The sequence below is a fragment of the Caloenas nicobarica genome, chromosome 1 (genome assembly GCF_036013445.1).
Source record: "Caloenas nicobarica isolate bCalNic1 chromosome 1, bCalNic1.hap1, whole genome shotgun sequence".
Classification (NCBI taxonomy): domain Eukaryota; kingdom Metazoa; phylum Chordata; class Aves; order Columbiformes; family Columbidae; genus Caloenas; species Caloenas nicobarica.
In genome coordinates, this window is record NC_088245.1 from 122430136 (window position 1) to 122451886 (window position 21751).

The 21751-nt window shown below is 40.4% G+C and overlaps 2 protein-coding genes across 6 annotated transcripts in view; one reads left to right on the forward strand and one right to left on the reverse strand.

The window, feature by feature from the left end:
- The window catches only part of TTC3 (tetratricopeptide repeat domain 3), a 67865-nt gene extending 57672 nt beyond the window's left edge, over positions 1-10193 (reverse strand). For 2 of the 3 annotated variants that reach the window (XM_065626997.1, XM_065626995.1), the window contains exons 1-7: positions 10152-10193; positions 9219-9304; positions 5807-5852; positions 4500-4632; positions 4024-4108; positions 2726-2779; positions 65-188 (exon numbers count right to left, since the gene is read on the reverse strand). In XM_065626997.1, coding sequence (XP_065483069.1) covers positions 65-188; positions 2726-2779; positions 4024-4108; positions 4500-4632; positions 5807-5852; positions 9219-9293 — 517 coding nt within the window. In that variant the 5' untranslated portion in view covers positions 9294-9304; positions 10152-10193. Of the gene's footprint in view, positions 1-64; positions 189-2725; positions 2780-4023; positions 4109-4499; positions 4633-5806; positions 5853-9218; positions 9305-9552; positions 9991-10151 lie in introns of those variants that run through there. The other variant, XM_065626996.1, reaches the window with a different exon arrangement.
- A 126-nt stretch (positions 10194-10319) lies between these two features.
- PIGP (phosphatidylinositol glycan anchor biosynthesis class P) lies at positions 10320-17105 on the forward strand. 3 transcript variants are annotated; one of them, XM_065626999.1, is made up of 5 exons: positions 10320-10406; positions 10908-11008; positions 12188-12260; positions 12781-12899; positions 16553-17105. In XM_065626999.1, the coding sequence occupies exons 2-5, from the start codon at positions 10927-10929 to the stop codon at positions 16681-16683; spliced, it is 405 nt and encodes a 134-aa protein (XP_065483071.1). In that variant the 5' UTR covers positions 10320-10406; positions 10908-10926; the 3' UTR covers positions 16684-17105. The 3 variants fall into 3 exon arrangements, with proteins under 3 accessions (XP_065483071.1, XP_065483072.1, XP_065483073.1); XM_065627000.1 differs by lacking the exon at positions 10320-10406 and adding an exon at positions 10414-10461; XM_065627001.1 differs by lacking the exon at positions 10320-10406 and adding an exon at positions 10588-10610.
- The last annotated feature ends 4646 nt before the right edge of the window (positions 17106-21751 follow it).

A 21751-nucleotide genomic window follows, 5' to 3' on the forward strand; every position in this document is an offset into this window, starting at 1 on the left:
CTGTGTCATAACTATCACACAGGTGACTTTCCTCAGCATTGTTTCTTCAAAAGTTCATACTTACATTCAGCAAAGAAAATTTCAAGATGCAACCAACCAAAATCACCGAGCTTCTCCAGCCTCTCCAGAATACCGACATCACCTGTGCATCTGAACCAATCAAGTACATCCCCTATATCAAAGAAACCCTATTTCAGTTGAGAAAAGGGAAATAAAGAAAAAATGGTAACTAATACTATACAAAGCCAAGTCTTAAAATAAAAAGAACAAACACCACACAAACCAATAGCTCATTGGCAATATAGTAGAAGCATTCCATGTAAATATAAAAGACAATACTAGTGTAGCACTTACACTATGCACATGTTCCTGATTTGTTAGCCTTTGAAACAGACAACGGTTCAGAAATATAAATATCTGAATAACTCAAGCACAGCATAATACAGCATATTCACAAAATGAAAACAGTCATTCTTTCATTAGGAGACAGGGCTGCCATTCAAATTATACAATTTGATTTAGAAACTTCTTTTAACGACTGCACACAAAATTGCTTCAGTGTGAAGCGACAAGCCTGATTTTTAAAAAAAGCCACCAAATTCTCCAGGCTGTTACACATGCAAGCCAGGGCTAAGACTTAATTCTGTAAATCATTACTTCAATTCAAACTAAATTTAAATTGTTTGAGCTACAGGGCTTTATTTGAAAGAGAGGGATTGAGTGAAGAATGCTCATTGCCTGGGACACATTATCTGGGCCTGCAGATTTTGAAAAATAATTTAAAAACCCACATGACTAAGACAAATCTCACTAAAAATATAGGAACTGGGATATCCAACAGTAACATAGAGTTGTACCTATTCTGCTTCTCCTATTGCTACTCTTGGCTATGATACTGTCTTCTAACTTCAACGTTTTTGTTTTAGCTTTTGTAGTTAACCTACAGAAGGTAGCAGAAACTAGAAAGTGGAAAAAAGGGACAAACAGAAGAAAACCAAGAATGTCCACAGTCCAAAGTTTACAAGCTGAAAAATGTAATTAGTATAGTTCTACTGTATACTGAATTTGATAATGAAGATGGATCAGCAAGTTTCCAAACCACACCCTTACTCAGCCATTCACGGTCCTTCAGAACCAATCAGCAGCACTATTCGGGAACCTCAGAAAAGATTTCCAACCTGTCTCCAAAGAGGAGTACTTTTGCATCATTTCAGTGATCAAGCTTAGCCCACTTACGGTCCTGAAGCCCCATCATACAGCATTGCCATTGCTAGTAACAGGCCACAGGCTTTATACAGAGTTTGCAAGACCACAGGGCTGCAAATCGTGGGGCTTGCTCCGAGCTTGTCCTGACCTGCTTAAAGCTCAGTTTTAACTGTAACAGCAGTTTTATTCTGACCAGGTCATTATGACTAATTTGCTTTACTTTTGCATGGTAAAACAAAGTTTTCCTATAGACAGTAGTAAAAAGTAGTTATTTTTGGTATGACTAACATCATGTATAGAGAAATGAAAACAAATATGATAGAGCACAGATCATGAAAATCTTAGACACACACAATGCAGTTTAGAAGAGTACAGGCATGGAATAGTAAAAGATGGGGCACAAGCTGACACCAGAAAAACAATGGATATAAACAAGTGGCCAAATAAAAAAAACAAGGGCTGTACAAAAGTGGGCAAAAGAAGTTTCTAACATACGTAAAACATACTATATATAGTAAAATCATATGCAAGTTAAACCTGCAGACCAAAGAAAATAAAAAGCAGGGTATAAGGGTGCATTACCAAACACAAAAAATGAACTTAAGTAGATCCTAGAATGAGGAAGAAGAAAACATCTACAGCAGTCCTTGCAGCAAAACACTCCAGGTACTGATGACTATACTCCCCAACCCACATACACAAACACCAGGCAGAAGCCATTCACTTTAGCATCCCATGGAGCAGTACAAGAGTGAACACAACCCCTTGAAAAGGGTCAGATACTAGGAGAGTGTATATTACAATTTTAACTGTATGATCATAAAAGAGTTCTCCTTTTTAGTTGGACTGGTTTCTGCATTTTCTTTCTTCTTCTGCACTAATTAATTTGGGAAGATTCCAGTTATACTAACGATAACTTCTTGTCTTTACATATAAAGCGTGTTTGCTTTTTGCCTATACCTAGACTTCTAGTGTAACACACCAGCACGGAAAAAGAGGACAAAGCAAAACACACCACAGAGACAGAACTGTGTGCTTATGGGAAGGAATCTAGGAGTCCTCAAGACAGAAAGCAGAGAGAGCACTGAGACATCTCAAAGGAAAAAAAACCTTCAACAAGAAGTGACAAATCTGTGAGAAAGCAACAAGGAAAGCCACCAGCAGGTACCACAGCTGATACTCCAGGGCTGACCTGGGCTTCAGCTACACAACCGAAACCCACCCACCACGCTGCAGTAGTAATTTCCAAGAGAAACCATTTACTTTCAGCATGTGAACTGCTCCTAGAGTTCTCACTCGTTTTGGTCTTCTTAAATAGCCAACATTTCTTTCACAGTTCCTGTCACACATAGATTTCATTTTGTGGATCACAGTTGCAACAACCAGCAACCCCAGCCCTATATACTACATATTTCCAAAGCTACTGACTCTATTTATGCAAGCATTTTAAAGTTTTGGATATTTGTACAAATGTTTTGTAAAGAAGCCTTCCTATTAAAAACCAGTTTAAGAAACTTACATTGTGTATTCTGCTGCCAATTCTCAGTATGCCACCGATAACAGGTGGAACATTCTGGAAGAGAGATAGAAAACAAATAAAAACCAAGTTACTAAGCTCTCATAACTTTAGTTGCTATCTGCTCAGGTTCAACTCAATAGCATTTTCTGTTCTGCTTGAATGCAGCATCATTTGGACAGTTGCTCTGGTCCATTTCAAAGTTTCAGGATATATTTTTGTAATCAGTAGCAAATTCCCTATCATTTTTGTAGGGGGGGGAAAAAAAATGTTGACATAGAAATAGAGAATGGATGGATTCTATGACATCTGGTTAGTAAAGTCAGCCACTTTAACCACTTCTGCAGTTATCAACATATTAATACCAAAGAACCAGCTGATACATCCAATGAAAACCACCCAAAACAACAGTATTTCCTCTCCTGAGATCTTCTGCTTCTCCAAATAAATTTTACTATTGGATATACAATCTTTTACATGGAGAAGGAGATATAGGCTGAGGAAGTAAGAGGAGGGAAGCGGAGGTAAACAGGGGAATGGGAATATACACAGGCACAGGCCTTTGCATATAAAGATCGAATGGGAGACTACCAGAAAACGAAACAGTACAAAGAACCCATCACAAAGTGGGAGAACTGCAGAGACATCCTGAAGTACAAGGAGGTGAAAACAGAGACCTCGGACGGCCTGAAGGAAGAAGCAGCAAAAAGAGCACATGGAAGTATGAATCCACAAAATTAATAAAGTACATGAATACCTAATCACAGAAAATCATATAACAGTAAGACTGACTGGAAAAGTGTAGCTTGGGGTTGAGCACAGAATTTCCAACAACCAATTTTTTTTAAAAACATGTCATACCTAAATTTAAAAAAAAAAGAAAAAACTCTTCCCTTCAGTTGCCGAGAATGTTTCTTACATCATTCCCCTGTACTGTTATTCTTCTGCTTCAAGTCAGCAACAATAGCAAATTTTAAACATAATTTGTTGCATGAGAAAAAAAAGTATTGAACATCAGGGAATGGTGCCTTTTTTCTCACTGATATGACTCTCTTTCTTTGCAATTTACAAGGGCTCCAGTCAACTGTATTACTGACTCTGCAAATATTTATAAGTTATCCCAACTGTAATAAAGGCTATGACACACTTTCTTTAAAGAAAGCTGCAACTCAACTATCAGATGATTTATCCAGTCCAGCAAAAGGAAATGTCTAATTTAAGATACAATCCCAAGCTGCAGACCATAATTAATTTATCTATTATATGTGAAAACTTACACAAAGTTAAAATACAGTACTTACCACAAGTTTTTTCATTAAATCCACAAGGTCTTCCAAAACCTGTAAATCACAGAGTCTCTTCCACTTTTCCTCTAAAATCTGTGAACTGCTTAAAAACAGAACAAGTTATTATTTAGAAAAAGAACATGGTGTTACATAGTCTTAATTACTAAAATATATGGTAATCAGATCTAAACAAAAGCATGGTTACAAACTCAAATAAAGGCCCTCAGAGGAGGGAAAACAAAGCTGCAAATCTTTTGGTACTTTTAAGTGCTTAAATACACTCTTAGATTCCAAACTTCAGAAACTCATTCTTAGTATTTTCTTCTGTACATTCAAGAACTATGTCTTCTGACATTAACCAACTTAGTCCACTGGTAAAAACTACATTCCTGCAGACAATTTAATCACTACAGAAAGTATACAATGATCTTTCACAGGTAACAAAAAGAAATGTAAAGGTTGATGAAACAACTCCGAGAACCATTACTTACCTCCGACCAGCTACCAAAGAATCACTTTCACAATTGAAGAGAAGAGGCCAAAAGATGCGTATTTTAATAATGTTGCAATATTCTCTTAATATGTCAACTGGCTGATTGCACCACACTTCACAGGGATCAACATCTTCAAGAAAACAGTTAAGAATTAGACTACACAATTCAGGCATTAAAAGAAATCGAAGTCCAAACAAACATTCAAAAACATCAGTTATTTCCATACTGTTTTCCTAAGTACTATCTAACCAAAACAAGAAAACTTGAACACTCTAAATACATCTGTCAACTTGACTTTTTTTATAAATTGAAGGAGGAGAGAGAATTTATATGGAGGTAAGAATAGAGACCTGCTGGCAGGCTTTACATTCCTTGCTCAAGGAATTGCCTGTGTTCTGAATTGTATTGATTATAAATGAATAAATGCAGCCTGATTCTAATGAGGAGCCTAACAAGGGCTGTGATCTGTTTAATGGCTGTAAGAGATACTATTTTGAAGATAAAACATGACCCTCTTCTAGCTCTACCCATTTAATCATTTACTACAATAAATCCAGAGTAGTGTGGCACATAGCAACATGGTACTAAAAGATCAGCAAAATTCTTCATTTTTCTCCAGAGGCCATTATGTATATGATACGTGGCTCATTCAAAAATACAATCCATTTCCTTCAGTGACTGTCTTTAAAAGGTAAAGCTCCTTATTAGACTACTGAAGTGGCATCAAGTACTCTCAGAGCAGAAGCAGTATTATCTGAGTGTCTATACGCAAAAAGTCATTTTACACAGCTGGTTGCATTCCTCTGAGTTTCCTACATATCACAGGTCACCATTTGTACAGTGAATACAGTTTTGAAGAACTTGACAAACTGTTGAGCCACCTGCTCTTCTGCAACTATTAAAAAATTAAATATATAACTGCAAAACTTTACCTACAGAGAACAACTTCAAGGTGTCTTTACACATATATAGCTAAAACGTACCTACAATTAAAACACAGGCAAGGAACACAAGCCTTAAATCTCTGCCCTCATAACATTAATTTATTCCATGTATGTACATATTATTGACTATTTACACTGTTCTTACAAATGTAAAGCAGTGCTCTGAATATTACATTAGGACAAAAAGATGAGAATTCTTCCAGTGTAAAAGAACAAAACGATGCTTCTGCCCAGAAATAATAATTTAATATTTATTCAGACAACAACCAAAAAAAAAAAAGTGAAATAGCAATCAAAAGGTCCAAGCAGAGCACAAGAAGTGCATTAGAAAGTTAGGTAATATTGGTTTAGTTTACATACCTGTTTTAGGCTTCTGCTGTGATCGCTGTATAAACACTCCATGACCCTAATGATAAATATTTTTTTTAACATTGCACATCTTGCAAATATTTCACAATAACTAAAGCAACAATTACTCAATTGTTTCTAAATATTAAACCAATATAAACTGTTTACATCAGGGGAAGGGAGGAATTGAAGTGATTTTTACATTCCATCACTAATTCCTTTCCTCAAGAACAAGTAATCATTGCACATATTTAGAACAGTATAAAAGATGGTCTACGGTTCTATCCTCATAAGCAAGCAGCATGACCAAATAGGAAACAATCTATAAAGCAAAGTATTTGGTACTGAGCAGTCTACTTTCACATGACATGCTCTTCAGGGGGTTTTAGTTTGCACTGGTTCAAATCTAGTCCCATAGGCAGAGCACTCATTCATGGTTAGTGCACATTACCTATATTCTTAAAAGCACTTTCTAGATTAGTTTCATCCCCAATGAATTCCACAGCACACTCCGAGACCTCCTCACGACATAAGCCAAAACATGAAAGACAGGTACAATTAGGATATTTGTTTCAAAAGCGTTCTCCTGATCCAAACTAAAATATTAATTCAGAGACACTAGTTAACAAAATTAATAATAACTAAAAATATTTAGTTAACTATTATCGGCTATAGTTATTTAGTTATTAACTAAGATACTCATGCATATACCATGGACCTAGACAGCAGTATTATTTCTATGTACCTACTCTTTCTGAACAAAAGGTTTTTATGAAATGTTAATAATGCTCATTCAATGCCCACCAGCATCTCATTGTCTGCTAAGACCAATCTGAGGTGGGTGAATTCCCCAAGCTTTTTCCCCTGCATCCCATTTCCCCAAGAATAAATACTACTGGTATTCCCCATTCTCCCAGATGTTTCTGCGGTTCTGCAGAAATAAATAAATAAATAAATTATATATATATATATATCTAAATAAGTGGAATGAATGCTCAATTTACTACTTGATGGCAGCATACTGTATCAATACTTTAAAGGGTTTAAAACATATTACTCCATATGAGCTTGTCGAGTTGCAGAATAAATCACTCTGCTCTCTTTTACAGATCTCTACAAAGTCTATTATTTTAACAAACATTATATATGTGTCATTTAATAAATACCACATATCATGTCTATGTATTGCTGCATTATCATTTCAAAGAAATGCAAAGCTACTTCTCAATATGACTGGAGAAAAGAAAAAAAAACCAAACTAATTATCAAACACATCTTTTATAAAGTTTCTTTAACAGGCCTTTATTCTTTCAGGGGTTGACTTTCTGGAAATACTAGCATGCTGTGCAGTGACGACTTACTAACTTGACCTAAGGTGACGACAAGCAATCACAAGATTTCACCCAAAGTAGCATTTTCGAACTATCACAACGTTACATGTAAATCAAGGCTTACTCTCAAAAATAAGTTATTATAACATCAACATATTTAACAAATCAGGACATTCGATTGGAGGAAAAGGATTAACTATTATTACAAAATCAGTAATCTTGAAAGATGACTGAACATCTCCTTCACTCCACAGTGTGGTTTTTGCTACAATATTTAAAACCAAAACAAACCACACATACCTCCCCCTCTATACACCAAGTCCCAGGTGGAATTCCCACTAAAGCAAACCTGAAAACCAAGATTGAGCACTTGCACAGAATCAAGGGTTTTCTTTCCATAACACAGCACACACATCACCTTAAGAAATAAAATGTCTAGTAACTTAACTGTTAAAAGTACTTTATTTTGTCCATGGCACTAAAAAAAAAAATCTTTATTGATATAAACAATTTCTGATGAGACTCACTACTCTACTGGTAACAGTCTCTTGTAAAGACGCAGCTTTACAAATAAGAAATTCAGTTTACCTTTATTTTTTTATTTCTGCAAAGGAAGAAGAGTAGGCCAGCTAAGTTTATACTTGGCATCAGCAACACTTAGGATAAGTAACTCATAACTGAACTCTCCAAGCAGTAGAAAGGTTAACTACCACAGGGTTTTATAATACTCCTTAAGGATATTAAGAAGGAGGAAAAAAAAAAAAGTCAAGGAAAGCATTCTTTGAAATATTAATACAAAAGAGTGCTTGTCAGAGACTGAAAAGGATAACAGCTTAAACATTGTGGCAAAACCATTTCATCTAGCCACAGGAGATCGGACATTCACGATAACGTGAATTGCGATTTACAGATCAACCACAAGCTAAGGAGCCACAAGCAAAGGCTGGCTGATACAGGAGGTGGGGGATGCATTGAAGAGCATGGCACAAAAGGAAAGACCCTTCGGGACTTTTCCATCTTTCGCAGTCAACCCCCCAGCGACGCCTGCACAAGACACCAAAGATGAGGCAAGCAGGTGATCCGGAGGACCATAAAAAGCCCACCTGTGCAAGCACTGAGGTGGCGCCCACCCACCATCCTGAGGACCACCCCACTCACCGGTTTCACCACAGGAACTGAACAAGACAAGGGAAAATGCCGCACGTCGCTGGATCCCAGACTACGAACCCCATCATACACAAAGTGGAACCATAAGGGTGGTGAAATCTCTCTCTGTCTCTTTTCTTTCTTTCTTTCCTATACCTCTATTCTTTTGCTTTCCTTATTATAACTAACATAGTAACGTATATAGATCTACAGCCCCACATGTGCCGCAAATTTTTTTTGATGTTTATCAATTCAACCTAAAATAACGTCAATCCTTCTGCCACCAAATCATTTGGCAATTAGGCCAAGCTGCAAAATAAAAGCCTTTTGTTGACGGACCTTAAGTATTTTGTCTACTGTTTTCCGACCAAAGGCACCCATGAACCTGAGTCACCTCTTCTCTCCATCCATACCTCTGGGTGGGATGTGACAGTGCTACAGTTTATTTGATAGAAGCAATAACTAAATAAGCTGAGGCCTTATTGGGCACAAAGACCAGAAAAAAAAAAAGTAAGCAAAGACAAAAAAAAAAAAAAGTGGGTGAACACTCTGCACTTAATTCGTAGACTTGAGCTTCCATGACCTCAGTTGTGTTTGCTTTTCAATTAAAGGAATTGAATCTGTCACTCCGAGGTATATCATCCCAAGCATGGCCTAGATATACAGTCAACAGGTTGGTCAAGTTCTGTTAACAGGACCTAAGCACCACTGTCCAATTTTACACAGTTGTATAAGCATTCATTAACACTTGCCTGATAAAATGATACACAGTCTCTACGCTCCGCCTCAGTTTAGTACTTTTGCAAGTGAATAGCATACAGTGGTATAAGGCATCTTTGAATCAGTTTGAATTAATCAACACTAGCAATTACTCTGTGGATCAGATCTGGGTATAAACCCCATCGGAACATCTTGCAAGTTTTTCATCTAGTTTCAAACCTACTTACCAATTCACAGCAAGATTTTTCAGCAAAATAAAAAGCCGCGGCTCCAAACTTAGATTCAGACATCGGTTCACCCATGGTACGTGATCCTGAAAGAAAAGGATTATGCGAAATATACTAGGGGGAGGCAAGAGCCAAAAAGCATGTGCGTTGCGGGGCTTCAAGTAATCACATCAAATCACACTTTGTGAGACTTTCATAGAAAATATGCGTTCTCATTTTTACATGGCATAGATTAATCTCGGAAGAAAGCAACCAAAAGCGTAAGTTAAAAGCCAGTCAAATCGATTAACGCCATTCTAAGTCCCCGACGCCTGACAGTACTCCAGTACGGTACCTCACACCTGACAGGCAGAGGAGGGAGCCGCGCCGTCTCCACTAGCCGGGTCTCGGGGCAGCATCTCAGCAACTCCTGCCGCGCCCCGGGACAGCGGAGTTACACAGCCCACCCGCCCCGCCGGGCAGCCCCGCCTGACAGACCCAGCGGCGCAGCCCTCGCCCAGGCCGCGCGTCCTCCTCCCGCCCGGCTGCGCTCGTCCCACCCCAGGGGCGAGGGGGGCCGGCTGTGCTCACGGCAGCTGCCGTGCCTCCCTTAGACCCCGGAAGCCCCGAGGCTCGTCACTGACGTGTCGCAGCCCGGCGCTTCCCGCTGGGACAGCCCTGCCCGCGCCCGATCCTCCCCGCAGCAGAGAGCTCCAGCAGCGCCAGGGCGGCTCCGCCGCGGCTCCCGGGACCGACAGCGCCGGTTCCCGCCCCAAAGGGGACCGGACCGGGCCGGGTGTCACCCCGCCAGGGGCTCCGGAGAGACATGCGTCACCCTCCCGGACCCAACCCCACTGGCGGAGGGGAGGTCAGGAGCACGGCGAGGCACGGCGGGGGAGCGCCCGCCATGCCCCCCGCCCCCCTCACTCACCCCCGCCCCCCTCACTCACTCACCAGCCCCCCTCAGCTTCCCGCCGGCTCCGCAGGGCCGAGGCCGCTCCCACCTCCCCCAGCCAGCCCCTCCCACCGCGCGCGCCAGCAGCCACACCCAGCCGGGCCCTGGCTACTGGCCAGTCGCCGCCTGACGTCACGGGAAACGAGCCAACGCGCCGCAAGAGGTCGGCGGACCCCGCCCACCGCGGGCTCAGAGGTTCTGCGCCCGCTGCCGGGGAGGCTGGCGGGGCCTGTCCGCGGCTGCGCATGTGCGAGGTGCGGCCTGGCGGGGGGGTGGGCGGCGGCGGCGGCGGCGGACGCGCGGGACTTGGTGGGTAGGGAGCGTGGTTGGGCGTCTACGCCTTCCCCCTGTTTGCGGGGGGGAGGGGAGGGTGTCCTGGGTGTGTTTTCCCCTAGCCACGCCATGACTTCTAAAGGGAGGAGGCAGAGCGGCTTCACCGGGGCGGGCGTCGGGGGGAGGTCGGTAGCACTGCGGCTCCTTGCGTGTCCGTTGCGGGGCGAGCTAAACAGCCGCTGCGCGCGCCAGATAGGCGCGTGCGCGTTCTTCCGCCTCCCCCTCCCCGGCGCTGAGGGGCTGAGGAGAGGGGGGGCGGGTGCGTGGGCTCGGCATGCGTGACGGGTCTCGCTTCCCGCGCCCGCGGGTGCCGGGGTGTCCCGAGGGGAACGTACCGAGAAACTCCTAACAGCCTCTTACTGTGTCTTCCCCCCCCCCCGCCATGCTCCCTCTGTTCTCCGTCGCCACCCGCCGCCCCGAAGTTAAAGGGAAGAGACCAGCATGGTTGAAAACTCTCCGGCCCCATTGCCAGAAAGGGCAATATATGGATTCGCTCTTTTTTTAGGATCGTGGTTTGGCTTTAGTAAGTATGCTGGGTACTGAGTACCTCGCCAAAAAGTGTTGCTTTGCTCACGACGCAAATGTAATTCTGATAAGACCATCTGAAAGGGGTCAAAATTCTGTTATACCACCTGTTGCAAGGGTGCATGATGAAGAACTAAGGGAGCATTACTTGCCAGACGTGTCAGTTGTTACAAAAATCTGTCAGTGCCTTTTGTGATTTCCTCATGTTTTGTTATGTGGTCTTCAATAGTATTGCAGAGTCAAATTATTTAAAAAATTCTCTGCGTTCTCATTTTAGGAACTTTTTTACTTGAATTGCCACTATTCAGTAACCATTGTAGATAGCAGTGCAACCTCCCTTTCCCAAATACTGAAAATAAATAAGTAAAGAAATACATCTGGTCAACAGCAATGAAAATTATTTGGGCTATATTGTCATTTTTTTGCTGGTGTGACAGGTGTGTTAGCATTTCACTAGGGATATCCTACCTGCCCACACAGGATCAAGGCTTGACAGGATAAGAGCACTTTTTAAACACAAGAAAAGGTGCTGCAAATATGCTGTAGTTGAATAATAAAACAGACTACTATCAGTCCACCTTAACCTTAGGAGGTAAGTAGAAATGCAAGTAATTTGGTTTCTGTTCCTCTCACAGGAAGCCACTGCAGTTCCATATCTTGTGTCACTGTTTGGCTGCTAACCTGTTCCACTCAAATTTTGTTAAACCTTACTCTGGATTTGTTGTTAGGGAGCAATATTCCTCAGTATTGGGTTTGTTGACATGAAAATTATTAACTTAACAAGAATCAGGAAGTATTTCCAGTAACTTTTTCTGAACAGTTCCATCCAAGCACTGCAATTCTACCAACTTTTATTTCAGACAAATGACTCACTCTGTGATCACTTTCTGCTTTCATATTTTCTGCATTCAGAGTCATTTGGCGACGTTTTACTGAGGGTTTTTTGTTCTGCAGTTCAATGTGAAATAAATTCTTGTATGTCTACATAGAATCAGCTAGAAGATGTTACCCCCATGTTGGGCATGTTTTGTGTCTGAGACTTACACTCTGCAATGTTTTGGTAGAGCTATTTTGGTTTAAATAGTGTAAAAGCAAAACATAGCACGTATCAGTAGGGAAGTATTGCTCTAAAACTTAGGAGGTCATACTATTATAACTTTTAAATTCTTTTGTGCAGTCTTGTATATTATCTGGGCATTTGTTCCTGAGAGTTGGCTGTTCTCGTTGGGGCTAACATACTGGCCACAAAAGTAAGTTCAAACCATTAAACTCTTTAGCCTGAATATGTGTAAGTATAGGACACTCTTAATTATTTTCAAATAGCAAAATTTTCTTTTTAAATAGTGGCCTTGTATTTAATCCAGTTTTCCTGATGATGAAGGACCGTAATCTTTGTGAAGTATTATTTTATATAGATAAGTAACTATGATGAAATTTTTTAATTGTGTAATGAAATAGTATTTGAGTGTTTTATGATAAATTTGACACTTTGTTTTTGGGAACTTTGCTGATAAAAGACAGTAAACTTTGAACTATACTTAAAAAAATAAAAACCTTCTGTAAGGATCTATTTGATGGTTCATACCAAACTAGCTACAGTGACTGCAGGCAGTAATCTTGGGAGACACCAGGGTCCATATTCAGAGGTGTTGTTTCTTTTCCTCTTGGCTACATTTGTGCTAGATACAATAACAACCACTACTTTAATACTGTTATGTTATTAGATGTTTGTTATTATGATATGTAAACTTTTAAAATCTTTTTCCTCAGGTACTGGGCAGTTGCTTTGCCAGTGTACCTACTAGTTGCTGTAGGAATTGGTTATATTTTACTTTTTGGTATTAACATGATGAGCACAGCTCCACTTAACTCCACAGATACCATTACAGGTAATTTTACTGATGTTTGTTTCAAGATTTTGATACTTAACTGATAATTTCTGTAAATACACATATGTAGCCATATATAATACAAATTAATTTTTAAGCCCTTAAATATTTTGATCTAGAAAAGGAGTTCTTGGAATTACTGAAGTCCTAGAGTGAAAAGATAGCCACAAGCCCAGATGCTCTGATCCTGAGCTTGGTAGAAGCAGTCCCTGAACGCTAACCAACTATCTTGGGCCCCTTTAACTACAAGTACCCTTGCCCATGGGATTTCCCCTAGCAATTGCTTGAAAAGGCCAAAGTTGGCCCTATTGAAGTCCAGGGTTGCGATTCTCCTTGGTATTCTGTTCCTGCCACACCAGATCCTGAACTCCACCATCTCATGATCGCTGCAGCCAAGGCAGCCCTCTGCTTCTTCCAAGCTCAAGATCAGAGCATCCCGACACGTAGGAAGTCAAGGAAGGGAGCCAGGAGACCTGCTTGGTTAAACAGGGAACTGCTGGGCAAACTCAAGTGGAAGAGGAGAGTTTACAGATCATGGAAGGAGAGGCTGGCCACTTGGGAAAAATATAAGGCTGTTGTCAGAGGATGTAGGGAGGCAACTAGGAAAGCTAAGGCCTTCTTAGAATTAAACCTTGCAAGAGGGGTCAAGGACAACAGAAAGAGCTTCTTCAAATGCATGGCAGATAAAACTAACACCAGAGGCAATGCAGGCCCACTGATGAATGGGGTGGGTGCCCTGGTGACAGAAGATACAGAGAAGGCAGAGTTACTGAATGCCTTCTTTGTCTCTGTCTACTCTGCCAGAGGCTGTCCTGAGGAGCCCCGTACCCCTGAGGCCCCAGAGGAAGGCAGGACAATGGAGGAGTTTGCCTCAGTTGATGAGGACTGGGTTAGGGAGTAATTAAGCAATTTGGACATCCATAAATCCATGGGTCCAGATGGGGTGCACCCGCATGTGCTGAGGGAGCTGGCTGAGGTCGTTGCTAGGCCACTCTCTATCATTTTTGCTAAGTCGTGGCAAACGGGAGAGGTGCCTGAGGACTGGAGGAAAACAAATGTCACTCCAGTCTTCAAAAGGGGCAAGAAGGAGAACCCAGGTAACTATAGATCAGTCAGCCTCACCTCCATCCCTGGGAAGGTGATGGAACACCTTATCCTTCATGCCATCTCAAGGCATATCAAGGATAAAAGGGTCATTAGGGGCAGTCAGCATGGCTTCACCAAGGGGAAGTCATGCTTGACCAACCTCATAGCCTTTTGTGAGGACATAACCAGGTGGCTAGATGATGGCAAAGCAGTGGTGTGGTCTATCTTGATTTCGGTAAAGCATTTGACACCGTCTCCCACAGCATCCTCACAGCTAAACTGAGGAAGTGTGGACTGAATGATCAGGTAGTGAGGTGGACTGGGAACTGGCTGAAGGAAAGAAGCCAGAGAGTCGTGGTCAATGGGGCAGGGTCTAGTTGGAGGCCTGTATCTAGTGGAGTCCCTCAATATATTCATCAACAACTTGGACGAGGGAACCGAGTGCACTGTCAGCAAGTTTGCTGATGACACCAAGCTGGGAGGAGTGGCTGACACGCCAGAAGGCTGTCAGCGCCAGTGGCTGACACGCCAGCGAGACCTGGACAGGCTGGAGAGCTGGGCAGGGAAAAATTTAATGAAATATAACAAGGGCAAGTGTAGAGTCTTGCATCTGGACAGGAACAACCCCAGGTTCCACTATAAGCTGGGGAGCGACCAGTTGGAGAGCAGTGTAGGGGAAAGGGACCTGGGGGTCCTGGTGCACAGCAGGATGATCATGAGCCAGCACTGTGCCCTTGTGGCCAAGAAGGCCAATGGCGTCCTGGGGTGTATTAGAAGGGGGCTGGTTAGTAGGTCCAGAGAAGTTCTCCTTCCCCTCTACTCTGCCCTGGTGAGACCTCATCTGGAATATTGTGTCCAGGTCTGGGCCCCTCAGTTCAAGAAGGACAGGGAACTGCTGGAGAGAGTCCAGCGCAGGGCCACAAAGATGATTAAGGGAGTGGAGCATCTCCCTTATGAGGAAAGGCTGAGGGAGCTGGGTCTCTTTAGCTGAGAGAACAGGAGACTGAGGAGTGACCTCATTAATGTTTATAAATATATAAAGGGTGAGTGTCATGAGGATGGAGCCAGGCTCTTCTTGGTGACAACCAATGAAAGGACAAGGGGCAATGGGTTCGAACTGGAACACAGGAAGTTCCATTTAAATATGAGAAGAAACTTCTTCATGGTGAGGGTGACGGAACACTGGAACAGGCTGCCCAGGGAGGCTGTGGATTCTCCTTCTCTGGAGACATTCAAGACCTGCCTGGACGCCTTCCTGTGTAACCTCATCTAGGTGTTCCTGCTCCGGCAGGGGGATTGGACTAGATGATCTTTCAAGGTCCCTTCCAATCCCTAACATTCTGTGATTCTGTGTGACTCTTCCATCTTTGCCATCTTATTGCAGTGGCTTCCAACTAGTAAAGTGTACTTTGTTAGTAAAACAGCCCACATTAGAGGAAGAAGGCTTGGGCATATGAAGCTCTCCCAGGCATGTACCTTGCATAACAAACTAGCGAAGAGTGTTGTGGGAAGAAGGGCATGAGTACCTACGTGGCAGTGGCAAGAGTGGGAAGGCATTCTGGAGTCAAGGTGGTGTGAAGGAGGATGCTGCATTATTGTTAGTGATTGCCTGTCTAAAAAAGCTGTTCATCAGTTGTTTTCTCGACTTCCACGTAGTCTTTATTCCTGCCAAGGAGACCTGTTCTAGCCATTCACTGTATTCTCCAGGCAGCTGCATCTTCCCCCACACAATGTTCTATTTACAGATGGCCAGTTTTTTTAGAAACAATGTGGAATGTAAAATTTGGCAAGGAGGTTACCTGTTGCTAAGACTGCTGAAGTTGCATCATTTTAACCAACTATGTACAGTGTATTACATTATGCTGAACTGCAAAGGGAAAAAAAAATCAGTTGAGGCTGTAGTTCAAATGCATTACTCTGATGAGTCAAGAACTGCCATTTAGTCATCCCTGTGTTCCTGGCTACTCATTCACACTCGTATGTTGCCCTCTCATTTGGTGTCAACCCAGGAGTTTTTGTGGCTCTATGGCAGGTGGGATGGGGGACCTACTCTTTTCAAAAGACAGCTGTATTTGAAAATTTTCTTTTTCAGACAGAACAGTTCCACAATTGTTTTCAAAGTACACCTGTAGAAGTGTTTATGTTGTTCTAGGAATGGGTGCTGTGTGGTAATGGGAACAAGCAACCAAGATAAAGGGAAAGTGGACAGTGTCTCTCAGCGGAAATCCTAGTACAAAGTGTTCATACTACAGACTGAGCTATTCACTGTGGGGTTTTTTGTTTGTTCTTTTGATCTTCGGCTAATTATGGTTTAATGTCACACAGCATCTTAAGCCAAGCAAAGTCCCAGACAGTGATTTCAGCAGGAGTGTAGGGTCGATTTCTTCAAGGGCTTCGCTAATATATGTTGATGTAAAGCATTTCTGGTGACCGTCTCATTACACCTCAACAAGACAGGGTTTTCAGCATTGCTTAGAGTAGCTAAATTTATGCAGTGTTGTGTTACATAACATTTCTTGAAATAAAAAAACCTTTAATATGTGGAATGTTCTCATTGTCTCCTGTAGATAACTATGCAAAAAGGCAGCAGCAGAAGAAATTTCAAGAGGAGGCAATTCCAGCCCTGAGGGATATTTCCATCAGTGAAGTAAACAGAATGTTTTTCCTTCCCGAAAAAGGAATCTGCAATAGCAGATAGTTGTTATTAAGATCTATTTGAATAATAGATTTGTAAACGTGTTACATAAGGAAAATTAAACCTCTCCAAGTTAAAAACCACAACTTTTTCTGCTTGTAGAACAAAGCTTTTTTTAATTTCCTCTAAATTTATGGTAACGCACTTCATTGAGATGATTTGATTTTATTATTATACATGTGCCTTAATAACCTGCATTGGTATGAGAATTATGCCACATTAATTTATCTAGCCATTCTTGTGAGTTTAAAATAGCATTCTGTTGCTTATGGATTACTGCTTCTGATTTCCCTCTGAGCATGAAATAAATAGCTTTGGAGGTAGCTTGATTCTGTTTTCCTTTTAATTCAGGGAGATAAGCTGTTTTCCAGTAGTAAAATGTTTGAAAATATTCGTTTTTTACAATGTACATTAATTTGAAGTGTTTACATTGTAAATATACAGTTTTCATTTGTAAATATTAATAAAATGCAACTAATTTTTACTTGTTCAAAGTTAGCCATTTTTCTGTGGTGCTATATTTGTCCTGGATAAAGGTGTATAGTGTTCCATTTTTATTTACACAATAACTTATTCTGCAAAATTTGATTATTTTTTTCTTCAAATTGGTGGGTTTATTGAAATACCAAGATTCCTAGAAATAAGGAAGGAAATATCAAGATTACTAGAAATGAGGAAGGTGGGTTGTGAAGACTTTCTGAAACATGTTTTGAAATGACATTTTTTTAATCATTCTTAAGAATACTGAAAACTATTTTCAAGGAAATTTCTGGAAGTACAGGAACTATTAGGTTGTTGTTCTTATAGTTGAGGTTATAGCTGAAACAGTAACTTGTTATGGCAGTGGTTTAGACGTTTCTTCAACGGTGAATTGTCTTTCACATGTGCATTACTGAGCAGAGAGACAATTTTTATTTCCTTTCTTCCAAGAGTCATAAATCCAGTTATCTTCAGTGCTCAAGGTTATTTAGTTCGGTTACAAAGACCAGTGAATAGAGCCTTTTTTTTTTTTTTTTTTTTTTTTTTTTTTTTGTAAGGTCTATAAGCCAACTTCTGACCAGCACAGAATTTAGTTAAAAAATCACTATTTCTTTAAAATATAATAGAACATTTTTTAAAATCTGTATGAGGAAGCTTACCCCAGTTCTCTAGGAATCAGTCGAAACAACCATCAGTTGTTGTGGGAAGTCTGAAGATCTGGTAACAATCAATCTAGTATGAATATGAAACTTGTGATTCTTGGTCCTCTAGTAGTTTGACATTTTTCTCACTCACATTTGAAGAAAAAAAAAAAACATGCTAGGTATTATGGGTAGGAGAAAAATACCTTCTTAATGAAGTAAAAAATGCTTTTTAACATTTCACTCTGAAATAGTGGATTTTAGATATATTGTTGTTTGGGGGCATCTCATGAGTATTTGTACCTAAACCTCATGACTGTTACCAGTACAGTGTTTATTTGTTTGATAATGTAGACTTCTTTGTGAAGTTTATTTTTTTAGTTTGCCCCCAGTTGCTATTATTTGCTCTTCCCTCCACAATTTTGCCTTTCTATTTTAATTTACATGTTCAAACACCCATACATAGAGTGAGTTCAAGATTTTACGATTAACAGGCACAAAAATGTATTTACTCTGTCAATTCTCTACTCACATTGTAGACACTCATGTAATTTTTTTTTTCTGTGTAATTTCTACCTGCGTTCTACATTCCTTTTGCTTTCTCACAAAGCGATTTCATTTTTAATTCTAAATTGGCAACAAGTAAAGGCCACATTTCTGCTATCATTTGATGTAAGGATTAGTTTAGTCCCCTGTTAAGGATACCCAAATCCCTTCAGGATAAAGAAAAGCTACTGGAAAATGCCCTCAAGCCCTGAAAGCACACAAATTAAAGGACTGTAAACCTTGGACAAAGATGGTATCAGTGATGAATCTGCCATTTCATTTAACTGCAGACCTCACAATTATGGGAAAACTGACAGAGGCACCTAAGTGAGTGGGCGAGCTGGGGCTGTTTGTTTAAGTAAAACTTGCAGGCATGAAACTCAATCTTTGCTTTTCTGTCATTAGTGTGTAGCGGTGCTTCAAAGACACTATAGTGACCTTTTCTTCAACTTAGGAGTAATGTTTGTCATTAATGTTTGAAATTACCTTGGTGATCAAAATAAGACCAGGTAACAGTGTATACTGGCTAATAAATGTATTGTAGGGAATTGCAGGTGTTCAGGATCCATCATTTCACGCTCTTGTCTATGACTGTGATCAACGAAAACAAATGCAACAGCCAGCAAAGCGAAGAGAGATTCTGCCTTCTGTAAATTTACAGCCACTTATAGCTATAGGTATTTAGTGGGATTTATATAGATTTTGCCTTAGATATTATCAGGAAAAAAACAAGAAATGATTGAACTGTGTTGCTAGTAGTGCTTTTCTTTACAAAACATACACCTTCAAAGACGGGGTATCAGGTATCCATACCTCTCTGAGACTGAGGAAAATAAATAAATTAAGTCAAAAACCTAAATTTGCCCCTATTTTCACCTTTCTGACTTAGTGATAGTGTATTGTTGTAGCATAACTGGTAGAGTTAGACGGACTGTGTTGTCCCTGCTGAAGTAAACCAAATGATGAAACTTCAGCTATGCTTTTTAATGCACCTTCTAGGATTCTTCTGCAGTTGTGTCATGTTGGAGACTGATGGTATTTTACACATGTTGCTATAAACTTAATCTTGTAAAACATTCCCCCCAAGTGATATTTATATGAATGCAGGTGTAAACATGTCATTAAAAAAAGAGCCCAAGTTGCACTGTTTCAAGTGAAAAGATTGTATACCAAAGAAATAACAGAGCTGTGGTTGCCAAATCTGTGTAAAGGTGGTAGGGTACATCTCTCTCCATCTTGGGTGTAAAGGGCAGGGTAGTAACAACACAGATGATGTGTTTGTGATGTTGAAGCTGAGAAACAGTGAAAGAGAAACTTTGTGAATGGAGTCACACAAATGATTAGATTAGAAAGGGAAGCTATCTTGGATTTTGGTCTTTTGCATTGCACTGTGTTGAATGTCATAAGCTTGGAGGCTTCAGTGCAAATACAGAGTGTATGCATATGAAGTAGCAGAAGAGCTAAATTCTCTGTGTATCCACATAATTTCATCTTTATTGTAAGCATTAACAGAAGTCTTTTGACACTTTGAGATCAACAGGGAGCTATAGTAAAAAAGATAAATGTTCTTTTGTGACATTCAAAGGTATAAAGCATGTGGAGTAAAATATGCAAGCACATATGAGTAAAAAGCTGGCACAATTGTGTGTATGTTTGTGTTACTGCTCCTACAGATAGGATGACTGAAATAAGGCAAGTAAAAGAAACGCGGCATCTCAAATGTTATTAAAGTTTGTGGGCGTGGAAGTGATGTCCTTGAAGGAAGCAATGTTGAATGAAGAAACTAAATTCAGCAGTAGTAAAATGGAGTTGTCTTTCTCCTGGAGATAGCGGGTACACTTTTGCTGTTACCTGAATTATTCTGAAGTGGACAGGCCATCTTAAAAATATTTTGGGCATACTATGGAATGCTGTCAGCTTGATTTTATGATCTTTAAAATAACCACTGCTCGCGATTGGAGTTGGAGAATGGGCTAAAAGGTGAATAGCAAATTACATTAGTCTACTTTTTTTATGGCAAAAGTTCAGATATCAGTAAGTACAATCAAAGACCCTCTCATATAAATCAGGAAGCTGTAATATTAAATGTTTATACTGTTGCTGCAGGTGACATTTCTGTAAAGTTAAAAAATGGCCCGAATTGGGAGGGCTCATACTGCCTGCAATGCAGGTCGTGTGCCTAAAGCTTTTCTGAGAGTAGGAGCAGGGAAAATGTATGTATGTTTTAGTTCCATAGTGTAGATCTCTTTCTGGTACTCTAGTTGTTCGTTGGTACACCTTGGTGCTAGGTGGTCTATAAACATTAAAAATGGTAGTAAATACTAATAGGTCTTGGCATTCTTCTTAGTGGGCCTTAAGTTGCTGTAAGTTATATCAGGTAAAGTTAGGCTGAAAAGATACCTTAATGAAGAGAATAGATCATACCTGTAGAAACAGTAAACTTTCCATCTCTGACAAAAATTAAATATGAGAACGGAGGTAATGATGAGACATTCTAAATAGTGTTCGAGTCTTCTTCCTCTTCTCCCCTGCTCCAGGTTTCTGTCCCAGGAGAGGGTAGCAAACCAATGCCTTGGCTGTATCTGTAGCAATTTATTTTTGTAAGAGTGATAGGAAACTATAAGATCTTTGCCCTAATACAGTGTTTCTCTTAATTACATTCATGCGAAAGCTCTCGCCTACAGGTACAATGAGAAACTCACCTCTAAAGCTTTTTTGATAAAGGCTTTTTGAACACTTGATCTCTTTAGCAGGCAATTTCTATGGACCTCAGTTTCATTTGTGGGTGTAAATGATGATATATTTCTAACTTACAAAAAGAATACTTCATAAATACTTTTGTGTAAGGGTATTTTGTTCCATAATATACCTTTTCCAGGGGCACTTGAGTCTGAATGGCTAAAATGTTTAATGCAAAGTCCTGCTTGCTGCTGCACTGTTAGATTTCCAGTCAGCTCTAAAACTGAGATGAATGGAGTTTTTTGTCTCTCTCCCTCTACTCATGAATTGAACCGTATTCCGAGAAGAAAGTTTTGGAAGCATTTAGTCTAGTTCTGTCAGCTTCCTTAGGGAGAAATTGCCAAAGTGAATTTTGTTGGTATGCTATGCAGTTTATGTACCAACTTAATTCTCAGTCTTCTGCTAAAAGCAGCTGATAGATTAATCCAGTCTGGAAATCATTATTATATGGAGTGTAATCAAATGGTAGATGTTTCAGTGAATTGGATGGATTTTGTCTCTAGAGCTCATAAAACTGCTATTGTGAAGACTGCCTTTTCACAGTTGTGGCAATTTAGTCCTGCTACTGTTTTTACTCAGTATAACTGCAACTTAGAAAAAACATCATTTCAGTGACAGTTCTTTTTCTCTTAATCCAAATTATTACTGCATTGTATTAGAAAGAA

Bases quoted from the DNA above. Each gene is read 5' to 3' on its own strand.
- PIGP (XM_065626999.1), top strand. From the start codon at position 10,927: ATGGTTGAAAACTCTCCGGCCCCATTGCCAGAAAGGGCAATATATGGA. The intron at 11,009-12,187 runs GTAAGTATGCTG...TCTTTTGTGCAG, and splicing joins AGGATCGTGGTTTGGCTTTA to TCTTGTATATTATCTGGGCA. The intron at 12,900-16,552 runs GTAATTTTACTG...TGTCTCCTGTAG, and splicing joins CTCCACAGATACCATTACAG to ATAACTATGCAAAAAGGCAG.